Genomic DNA, 12,460 nt, shown 5'->3' with positions numbered 1-12,460 from the left:
ATGAGTGTGCTCATTTATTTTAGATTACATGTGAGGCTGTGTTGTGTATTATGTGAGTAGATTTTAAAAGGGTTAAACTTTCAGCCTGGAATTAAAGTTATGTTGTGTCAGAATCAGTATCAGAATCGGCTTTACTGTGCTGTGACTGATATGGAAATTAACATGGGAGGCAGCGTAATTGCTTTCCTGCACTCTCCGTCCAAAAGTTCCTGTCTGTCTACACCAAGGGTGTATGTCATTATCGTTATATTGTATCATGATGTAGCAAAAAGAACACTTGGGATGATATTGTTACATAAAAACAAAATAAAGGTACGTAGCGATGTGTACTTTACAATAAAAAACATACTAATTATGCAAAATTAGTCTATAAATGTGGTGGACCGCTTAAATGGTCCAGACTCTTGCCTCTTGACTCTAGCCTTTTCCTATTTTATTCCACCCTGTGTTGTGTTTTATTGTTGTATTCGCATCTCTTTTCTTTTTAAATTTTATTTTCCTTTTATTGTGATGAGCACTTGGTGTTTAGATGAGCAATCCTTGTATGAAAGCACAAAACACAACCTCAGGCATTTGTAAAGTTTATTGTCTCAGTTTAAGCGCTTTTCAAGCCCTGGAGTTAAGTTGACTGAAGTGCAGATGGGGCACATATTATGCAAAATCAACGTTTTAATCATTTAAATACTTCTATTTGGAGGCCCTATCAATCATCAAAGGGTGAAAAAAGATGAATCACTCATGTTTTTGTGGTCCTCTTCAGTCTAAGTAAAGGAATATAAAGGATAAAACATGCGATGTTGACTTCTGCGCTCCTTGGGACGTCACAATACGCTAAATTCCTGGAATTGTTGTCTCGCGGAGCTCCGCTTTGTCCGTAAAATACCCGAGAGTGCTGGCGAGGGCAACCAGAAGTCTACAAAGTCCGAGAAAAGTTTATTCTTGGCTCCACAGTGCAGTACAGAGTACACAAACTTCCAGCCTCAGAGGATTTATCTGAAAATCACTTTTCCAAATGCTAACTGGTGTTAGTTCCCAGTAGCCTCTGTGGCTGATGTCATTTCCTGTCCCTTAAGTTTCGTTTTCATTTTTTTTAAGGCGAACCTTTAAGGTGGACCTAAAGAGATACTACTAAACATAGCGTTCTGAACAGGGCTGTTTTGGCAGGGTGATTGAACTGCTGTGGTGCTTCATCCTTATGGTATTTTGACCAAAGCATGTCACAGACATGTTCATTAGGACACCAGGGAACTAGTTTAACTTGGAGAAATAGGGTATAATATGACCCCTTTAAATACAGAGCAAATAAATGTCAGTTGGAATCAAACCTATGCCAAATGTGTTCAGGAAAGCGGCAAACAGGTTGGAGTGGAGCATGACTGAAAACACAAAGAAGCACCTGCGAAAAGTTTCCCAGAACAACCTGGTAATTCAGGCATTTGGTGGGATAAATGCCTCTCAACTCCGCCCACCATGCACTGAATCTTTAAATGCAGTACAAAATGATTCAAGTTTGAGTGTGGATGTAGCTGCACATCAGTAAAATGAATGGTTTGATGTATGGAGGCTAAGCGAGGAATGGAAGGGGCCTACGTGAAGATGGATGAACCACGAGCGAAACCACTCCACTCTTGAGTTTAGCACGGCAGTAAAAACATTCCTCACACATAACTGGACAACAGCCAGACACCTTGGCATTAATTAGCTACTCTGTGTTTTTTAACACAGACGTCTTGTTTCCAATGTGTATATATATGTATTCTGTCAGAAAAGGAGTGTGGTTCATGTTATTTTTTTGTTTTTTTCATTTGTCCCTGAATGTATATGCAGTTGAATAAACAGACAGCAAATACATCTTTTCACATATGGAAGTGTGCTTGGGAGGTAGGGTCTGTTTGTTTGCACGTGTGAGTGGCATCTAAAATACAATGACAGAAAAACCTTGGAGGGGAATCCTTCTTCTCCTCAAAGTGCCTTTTGAAGGGTACAATTTGGTTTTGAGGGTTAATATTAAAGTTGAGATTTAGCTCAGGATAGGCGGCTGTGATGACACATTATGTGAGATGGAAAAAGGGCGCTTTTAAGATGCTCTCTGTGCATCTTGGTGTGTGCAGGTGTGTTTGCTGAAAGATGCTGAACTTCACAGAGGTATCGCACAAATATTTGCACAGGCATACACAGTCGCTGCAAAGCTAGACACAAATTTACTCACCTAGCAACGCACACACACACACACGCGCACACACACACACACACACACACACACACACACACACACACACACACACACACACACACACACACACACACACACACACACACACACACACACACACACACACACACACACAGCTCATGACAAAGCCCCCTGCAGTGCATCAGAGATGAGAGGCACAAATAGATGCAGGAAGTGACAGCGGCAAGGTGGGGAGAGGAAGGAAAAGTAAAAAAAAAAAGGCCTCTTCAAACGACGAAATAACAAATCCTCACTCACTCACAAACATAGCATGGTTTTCTAGACAGACCAAAGAAAAAAGTAGCCGAGTCAACAACAGATAAGAACACCTTTTCTGTATTCACCGGTTTTGTCTTTTTCTCTGCCACTGCTCACCCCCCCTTCCACCCACCCAAAACAATAGCATAAAAGGACTCTTTTGAACAAAAACAAATATCCTTTCCTAACTGAAATATAAAGGATAAATGAAAACTAAAGGATGAATTCATTTGCTTTAAATATATGATTAAAGGTGTGTAAAATTGTACATCAATTATTGGTGAAGGTGCATGTTGCAGTTGAATATCCCTCACCTAAATGGTCTAAATGGCATCCGCTGTAGAGTTGACCATCTCCTGATATAAATATAAATGGCTCATTCACCAAATTTTCACACACTGGACCTCTAAAATAAATGGTTTGGAAATGATTAATTTTTCAAAGTGTAACAGACGAACCAAAAAACCCAGAAAAATGATCAACAACAATAAAAACAAATCCCTGCTGTGTCAATTTGAACAAAGAATAACTCCACATTCCTCCTCTCTCGCTACATTTACTGGATGACTTAAGCCACATCAACTTACTGTTTCTGATTCTCAGATGGGATCACCATGGTAACAGGCTGGAGCAAACCAGCAGTGGACCATATCTACCCTGTTACCTCACAATGCATACACCTGAGCATGCACACAAACAAACAAGTGACACACACACACACACACACACGCACACACACACACACACACACACACACACACACACACTGAGTGAGTGAGTGCTCTGCCACTTTAGCGAGAGACTGACGCGATGACATTTAAATGAAAGAAAAAGCCTCGGCTGAACGAAGGAGCAAATTGGTTAATTTCCACCGTTCATGTCGACGCTCCGACCTCCCTCTAAATATCAAACTGAGATCACAGCAAACTGACAGAGTGACGCCTGTTGTGAATCGCAGTTGTCGCAGTCGAATCTCACATTTGTGCAAATGCAGAGTAGTGAGAGATAAAAGCGACAGGAAAACAGACACTTTAGATTTTACACAACCAGACCTGCTGCTACCAATCAGCCATGAAGGCAGCGACACAGCAGGAGAGGGAACGCACGCACAGCTCCGGTGCATGTCAAACTAGGGACACACTGTGGTGATTTGTGTGTGTGTGTGTGTGTTTGGAGGAGGGAAGTGTTTCTTTATCTCCTACCTAAAGGAACAACCTTGATTTGTAAACGCTACAGGCCTGGAGGTTCTGAGTCTGTCATGTCTGTCTGGGATGAGAGGGTGACCGTACATAATATTATCAATTCTGTGTTTTGTCTGTTTTTGTGTGAATTTAATGTTCTGAAAGGAAGCGTTCACCTCAAAGTGAAAACAACAATAAAATAAAACAGACTTTTCCTCTTATCTGTAGTGCTTAGTATTCATCAAAATACGGTTGCCTAATGCACTCTGGAATTACTCTACTCACACCAAAGTCTTCTGTTCTAGATGGATACAATGCAGGGTCATGCCTATTTTATCTCAATAACAAGAAACTATGAGCTTTAAAGCTGCAGTGTGATGTTTGAAAGCGTATTTGCAATTAAACGGGGTTACACTAACAATCCCATAAAACACCTACAAATATAAAGGTTTCTGCTGATGCTAACATAAATGCACAGTACTCAGTGCAGCCTTCCACTCTTTATGGTTAATTGAATGTGTTGCTAATTAGTCCAGGCTCAGTTGGTATAGTTTCTTATTCTTCTTATTTATGCGCTAAATATTTCCAGAGACAAGCAACAGCCACATAGAGTCCATTGGTTGTGTATAAAACAATTGTTGATGAAAAGTGGAGCCCAGGAAGGTGAACAGATGTAGCAGTCAGCCACCAGGGGGCGACTCCAATGGTTGCAAAAATAAGGCCATTTGAATAGAAGTCTATGGGAAAATGACCTTCTAATTCTCAACTGTTTTATCCATCCATCCATTATCTACCACTTTATCCTCCACCGGAGGGTCGCGGGGGGTGCTGTGCCTATCTCATCTGACATAAGGCGATAGGTGGGCTACACCCAGATCGCCAATCCATCACATGGCCACATAGAGACAAACATCCACTCGCACGGTCGATTTAGAGTGCCCAATATCTAATCTAGATATTTCATGTTTTTGGACTGTGGGAGGAAACCAGAGAACCCAGAGAAACCCATGCACACACAGGGAGAACATGCAAACTCCATGCAGAAAGGCCCTTGTTCTGACAGGGTCTCGAACCCTGGTCGTCTGAGCGCTAACCACTACACCAGCCGTGTGGCTCTCAGGCACATGTGAGTGGAGACAGGAATTTCAGGGTTCAAAAACAGACATGAAGCCAGTCAGATCACAAGTGGTGAGTCCATTTTTACATGAATGGTTAAAACAGAAGACACATAATTCACCAAATTATAGACAATTAAAGTATGGATAATTGTTATTATTATCTTATCCACATCACAGCTGTGGATGTCCCTCTGTATTGTTTCACATCTTCATGTAATATGCAGTGTGTGAATCACATCCCCCCGTCACAGGGGAATTTCCGTAATGAGAGAGGAAACCAGCTGGACGCAGGTGTTCTGTATGAAGCCAATACATTAATCCGCAGAGCTTCCCTCTCCTCGCTGTCTCCTCCTCCACCTCCTTTTCTGCATTCACATCCTCATTCCCTTCTGAGTCTGTTTACACGTCCTCCTTGGTTGCATCTCCTGATTCCACATGCTGAGCCTTTGCCACCCCCATTTTTCTGAATCACATACTCCCTTCCTACCCTCAGCTCCCTCCAACGGTGCCTCCACTCTCACACTCATTTTTATCTTTGTTCATTTCCATCATCTGCTCATTCCACATTTTTGTTCCTCCTCCTACATTAATTTAACCTCCTTCCTACTTCTTCACATATCTCCGCCCAATACACATTCCTCCATAAAGTGAACGAGGGGGTGCAGTGTTTTTATTCGCACTCTTACCTTTTTCACATGTAGCACCTCCGTAGCTGGGAAGACAAAGACACACAAAGGAGTTGATCTCATCGATGCAGGTTCCTCCATTCTGGCACGGATTAGACTGGCAGTCATCAATGTCTGGAGGAAAAGAAAGCGGGAGAGGGTTAGAAACAGTACTTTTCCAAATACACCATTAAATTCCCCCCCCCCCCAAATCACTCCTGAAAAAACCCCAGGAGACTAAACTTTTGGAGAGATTAGGGGTGTTTTTGAGAAAGTTATAATTGAAGAGAATTGATTGAGCCTCATCAGTAATCTGTTTGGGACACACTGAAGCACATGATGCTAATTGCAATGTGTTTGCAGCATGTGCAGTAGTTGTGCTGTCAAACCTGAGCGATGACATCGAGTGAGAGGAGGCACAGAGAGAGAGAGAGAGAGAGAGAGAGAAAGAGACATATAGATGAGGAAGATGAGCTTCCATCTTCAATATCGACGCTGTTCTACTGCAGGTAATAAAAGACCAAAACAACACTCATCGCACTTTAGGTGTAATGTCAAAATCACGGCCCAAACATGCAAATTAACGCACACATTTTGCAGAGGCGTTGCAGCGGTGCGAGTCCTCATTTGGTTGAAAAATGGGAACCGTATTTCTCTGGCTGATCTGAGCCTGGGGGCAAAATCATTAAAACTGCAGCTGCTATCCCACAATCCTCTGCCATCACAACAACTGAGTGATTCCCTGGGGCTTAGGTAAGAGGTCAAGGGATTGGAGAAGACGAGGGAGTCAAGAGACAGGCCACATGTGCAGCGGGATAGAGAGGGATGCTGAAAACACAAGGCAGGGTACAAAGTAACGATAGAGAGGTGATGAAAAGAAAGAGATAATGTGCTGCTGAGACCGAGAAGTTGGCATGTTTCAGAGTTGGATTACATGGGCTTTGCACAGAGACATCGTTTGCAGTAGAAGAGTCTTTTTAGGGTAAAACAGTGTGACAACTTCACTGCTGGCTCTCCTGCGTTGGGTTGGCTGATATCAAAGGCCTAATTTGATGCAGGATGTGGAGACCAAAGGAGTCCCGATGAGATGGCATCTGTGTCAGTGTACTGAATCGGCTCATGTTTAACTGTCTCCGACTGTCTATTTAAAGAGGAAAGTGCTGAATATAAAAACAAAATCACCAAGCAGTCATAAGAAGAGAAAAACACTAAAGAAAATAAGACAGACAAATAAGCAAATGCTTAAATCAGGTCCATTCAACTAATTTTACATATTATGAGAGCGTGAGAGAGGGAGGAAGCGGCTCATTTAGTGATACATCTGTAGCAGAACACTTAGTGCTCACGCAGTACAGACCTGTGCCGCAGGTGCACCCATGGTAATTTGCCGTGGGAATCGTACACAACTTCCTATAAGGACATCCTGGGGGTGTGTGTTTATAGGTTACATATTCAGGCTCTAATGCTCCCATAGAGTGGTCCTATCGTAGATATATGTGAGTTATGGAGGTCTACTTACATACATTAACTTGTTTTTATGGTGAAAAACCTAGTTGCTGTAAATGAGCAGATAGAAATATCTCCACACTGAAGCTCTCGTCAGTCGGGGCCGTTTCAGACTGTGTTGTGATTGGCCAGCCAGCGTGAGCTTTCCCAACTGTCTTGTGATTGGCCAATACCTGGAAGTGACGTAATTAGCACACCGGCTCTCAGAAGCGCAGCGCCCCCTCTGGAACAGTGGATGCACTGCTACTCATTATCAAAACATTGTTTTAACAATGTTTAAAAATAGCTTTGTCACGACTCCCCGCCGCAGTCCCTTCTTGAACCGGAGTCAGAAGACACTGTCGTGAAACACCTCCACAATGGACGTTATTCTTCTTCTTCTTCTGCACTTCAATATACGCAACCTTATGTGCCCGGACTAGTGCCCGGAGCAGGAGGATCTGCCGTTCAGGGGAAGTGATGTTTACGTAACCAGAACTGGTTTTTTCAGAGATCTCGCTGAGCCCAAGATTACAATACAACACAGCGTTCTCAGCAGTCACTGAACTGTTTGTTTCGAACCTTCAGGGCTTCATGAACGAGGTAATGGCGCAGATACACACCAAACAGCGTTAATTGGTACTTCTGTTCTATGGGACCTTTAAAAAAAACGTGGTAATGGAAAAAATCTGCCAAAATGCTCTGTGTTCTAAGGGTTAAAGTATAACGGCTAGTGTAGGTTAGACTACACGCACACGCACACACACACACACACACACACACACACACACACACACACACACACACACACACACACACACACACACACACACACACACACACACACACACACACACACACACAGGACTGCAGTCGGTGGTTATACTGAATATTCGAAACACAAACCACTTGTAAGTTATTTAAGCAATCTTAAATTCTACAATACACAATGCAAAATAAAAATGGACCCTACGATGAAAAAAGTAATTTAAAGACTAGTTTTGAAGTCAGTAAATATGACAAACACCCAAGTTCAATAAATCAATTTCAATTTAAATCTGATTAAATTGTTTCATATACAATAAATGCATTATTAGTAGCCTTCAAACTGTGAAAGAGATGCATAAATACAAACCCTACCTCAACAAAAAGGCTTGAGGTTTATTCAATGTTGGATAATTATTTTCTCTTTATTTTCTTCAAGGTACCTCCTTTAGTGTGCCATCCAATTGGGCTCTTTAAAAGAAACATTACCTACTTAATGCCGGGCATGAGGGATGTAATAGTCCATAATTAGAAGTTTGCAAACAATTGCTCAATAAAGTTTCACTGTCCAGTTAATGCTGTAGATTAAGTCAGAGCGCTCCAGTGGATTCAGTGGTACAACTGTGAAAGTTGATGTGCAAGACCTGACCTGACAGGATCAAGGCAGCAAGGGGCAACAGGCTTGTTAGCATCGCTAATTAGCATAACAGATGACTCACCAAGTGATGAGATTGACCAAAAGTTCAGAAAGCTGTTGGAGTCAATACCAACATGCTAAAGGGCGTAATATTCAGTTTTTTCTCTTCTTTTTGTTGTTATAGGGATCTTACTTTCACAAAGTTTTTCCCATTGATGACCCCTCTTAATGTGCTACATAAACACATTAGCCTTTCCTTTCTCTAGATGGAGTGGGGTTGAAGTTAAAGAACAAACACGTTCATAAATAATTTCCCTCTGTGTCATGGAAATTCTGTACTTGTTGTTACTATTGCTGTTTTATAGCAGGAAGGTGACTGAAATCCAGAATATGCCCCAATATCATTGTCCATCTTTGACCTGTCCAGACCTATCCACTCAAAAGATGAGCGCTACAGATAATGGATAGATGAATCATAGACTGTATAAAAAAAGTGGTTTTGAAGCTTTGAGATTTTCAATTTGACCAGCACTATGCCAGTTTTTGTTCACTACACTCTTAGTAATAAGGGTTCCAAAAGGGTCCTTCTACAAGGGCTCTGGTTCTACCTGGAACCATTTGCTTCTGAAAAACCCTTTCCAGAAGAAAGGGTTTTTCAAGGGTTCTTGGTAACACTAATGTTGAGCCAGATAACACTTTAAAACCCCTTTCCTGAATGAAGGGTTTTCAAAGGGTTCTTTGTAGAACCCTACAGAACCTTTTTATAAAGGTTCCACCCGGAGCCAAAAAGGGTTCTCTTATGAGGACAAGCCGAAGAACCTTATATGGTTCTACTTAGTATTTTTATTTCTAATAGGGTAAGGTCACCTACAACCAGGCTCCTATTGGATGATGCCAGCTGTCAATCACGTGGTGTCCCTCATTATGTGCCATGCATATTTATTTTAGTCTAAATAGGAACATAATTTACAAAACCGAAGAAGAGTTGAAACTAACAATAGAGAACCATTAGCAAGTGTAATTGTAAGTGAGTAAGTAGGTTTTCCTACAAAGGCTACACCCATTTCTCATGTATAGTCTATAAGATGGATGGATGGAAGGATTGATGGATGGATGGATACATGCACGGATGGACGGGGGGTTAAAAATAATGCTATCATTACTGCTGTGCACCATATGTCTGCGACAACACATTGTTCCTCAATATCCATGTGCATCTGTACCTTCCATTCTCTCCCTTCAAACAGAGCAATGAGGGCCACATCGCAGCAGGCCTATATCCACTCAGAGTCCATTCAGTCTCCACTCTGCCCAACTGGCTTAATGAGAGAACCATCCAACTTAAGCAGGTGGCCGTGTGTGTGGCTGTATGTGTGTCAATCACTCTCTGGCTCACTACCCAATACAACAAAACCAGACCTGGATATCAGTTTAGTCTCAGAGGAGTTGAGGAGAGCAGTGCTCCACTTATCTGCTGGCTGAGAGAAATAGATGGGGTGGTATGCAGGTGCCAGTGACTGTAGTAATTGCTGGGTGCAGCTAGCACACTAGTGATTCCATCAGATTCTCTTAGTCATTTGAATCTGTCAGGGGTGGCAGCAAATAACTATGGAAAGTTGATGAAGCTACCGTAATGGTGGAGGACTTTAGAAAAGAAGATGGGGTTTGAATGCACTGATTGAAAAATACATAATTTGTAGAGGAACGCTTGATTGCTCAGAAAATTTGGAACCTGGAGCCGCTGTTGTTTATCTCCGCCTCCGTGAGGAAAGCCGATGAGTTTGAGGGTGGAGGATGGGGGAACGGAGACGCGGAGAGGAACATGGGGGAGGATCGTGAAAACGCAGCCAGACAAAGCGGGGGCGGTGTCATTTGACAGAATATCTAGAAGCCGACTGCAGGCATGTGTCGAAATCGGGGCATGAATAATAGAAAAGGGACAGAGAAAGAGACAGAAAGAAGAGAGGAGACAGAGAGCAAACAGAAAACAGGTGGGTGAAGGCCCAAGGCTTGCATCACTTCCCTTTGGGTATTATTTATTTGAGGTTTAGTAGATCAGATTACGTGTGTATTCGGCCAAAGCCACATCGACCTAAAGATCAACTCAGACACTCCTGTCTTTCTGTTTCTGACACACTTTTTCTGGGGCTTTTCACTTTATAACCATGAGGTTTATGCTTTTCCTCTTACTCCAGAAATGGAAGTTGTAAATGTTGAGGACAGAACAAAAAAAAATAAAAGGAAAAAAACTAGCCAGCACTTTCTCCATTTTATGTACAAAATCTTGGCCACAATCAAAACATTTCAGGGTTATGGATGTTGTGGTTTGATCTATTAAGAGTCCAGTGGAGACTCCAGCAGAGAAAATTGACAAAGGGTAATAAAGGCTCAGGGAGCAGAATTGATATTTCAGCTGGGGATTGGTATGCTTTTAAACATGGTATTATTTTCATTGTTCCAGTAACTATGCCATAAAAGGTATATGTGCTTGTAAGAGAAGGAATATCCCATTCTGCAACATTCTGCAGCCATCCTGCAGCTACTGTAACAGAAGCGATTTTTCAGAAGGTCAAAGTAAACACCACAGGAGTCTGACATCACACGGCCCACTTTAGAAGCTGTCTATTTAACTTTTAATAAGTGGGAACTCACTAACATCCGAGACTCAAATAATGAGGCAGAGTCTGGACTAATAACCCACAGGCGTCTTCATCTCCACATGGAAGATACATCAGATACATTAGATACAAATGACATGACAGCATGAAAGCATTTTTAGGGTGATGTATTGTTGTTGATAATGGCTGACACCATAGCGAGTCTGGTCACTGTTAGTTCAATGCTGTCAAATTGCACCATCGCATCCCTGATTAGGCAGGTTAACCTGGTTTTTCATGAAAGTTTGAACTGTTTCTTGTGTAATTGTGAATATTTAAAGCTGGTGTAGGCAACATATTTCAGGTATTATTGATCAGTACTTCCATAGTGTAAACCAAGTGATGTGAAGAACTACACTCTTAGAAATAAAAGTGGTAAGTAGAACCATATAAGGTTCTTTGGCTTGTCGTCATAGGCATTGGCTCCAGGTAGAACCTTTTTATAAAGGTTCCACCTGGAGCCCATTTGGACGATTCCACCAAGAACCCTTTTAAAACCCTTTATTCAGGAAAAGGTTTTTCAGAAGCAAATGGTTCCAGGTAGAACCTCAACCCTTGTAGAAGGACCCTTTTGGAACCCTTATTTCTAAGAGTGTAGACTTCTGCACATCCTCTGTTTCCAGGCTTGAATAAATAAAAAAAACAAGAGATTATGACTAATTATTGGGTTCTTCAGACAGAGCGAGTGGGCGCCTCCTATTGGCTGTTCCATTGATATGAAATGTGTACTCATCCCTTCAGTGGAAATGTCACTATTCTAGCATTGGTAAGAACCAGACTGTATATAAAAATAGACATAGTCCTCCAGTTTGAAAAGAGAGAGAGAGAGAGAGTGAAATATCAGTTTGAATGGAAGGGGAAAGGGAAAATAACATCAGTAAAAGGTAGTTTCTGGTCTTCTTCAATACCAATTCATCTATGAACTTCTAGTTTCAGAAGAACCTGCTTCACAACAGGCTGATGTGCACTTTACAGACAGCCTCACCTGTGCCCACATATTGCAATAATAAGTTTGAACACGTCTCACAAAATGCTCTAAAATGCTATTTTCTATGGTAACATTAGCCTCTACTACAAAGCTTCTCCAAAGGACTTAAAGAGAGAGGCGGAAGGTGAATGCAAAAAACACAGTATTTATTAATAGCAGCAGAAGGTTTCAAATATGGGGAGACGGTCGTGTGTCGTGTATGGAATACATGCATGTGTGGTCATCTGGTGAAAGGGGCTCAGGAAAGAGAGCCTTAATCCCAAAATGCTGAAATTTAATGACCTGGGAATAAAACTAGAAACACAGTCTTCTTTGACTGTGTTTTTCAATCCTCATAGTAGACTCCGATTTTTGGTGCAGTGGAGAGGAAATTAAGATGCTGGATGTTTACAAGGAATAACGCATCTACTTTGTTGAGAAAATTGCAGCTGGTTGCTAATTAACTTAATAAAAGCATGGAAAAAAAATAGAAC

General features: G+C 41.7%; 1 protein-coding gene across 1 annotated transcript in view; it reads right to left on the bottom strand.

The window, feature by feature from the left end:
• Positions 1 to 12,460, bottom strand: part of ncanb (neurocan b) — a gene marked incomplete at both ends in the record, with an annotated part of 113,984 nt that overhangs the window by 29,080 nt on the left and 72,444 nt on the right. Inside the window, one exon of the mRNA XM_083888228.1 lies at positions 5,477 to 5,590. Coding sequence (XP_083744354.1) covers positions 5,477 to 5,590 — 114 coding nt within the window. The remainder of the gene's footprint in view (positions 1 to 5,476; positions 5,591 to 12,460) is intronic.

This window comes from Microchirus variegatus (genome assembly GCF_963457635.1).
Source record: "Microchirus variegatus genome assembly, chromosome: 4".
In the NCBI taxonomy this organism is placed as follows: domain Eukaryota; kingdom Metazoa; phylum Chordata; class Actinopteri; order Pleuronectiformes; family Soleidae; genus Microchirus; species Microchirus variegatus.
Note: the sequence above shows the minus strand (reverse complement) of the source record. Positions and strands in the feature narration are given on the sequence as shown.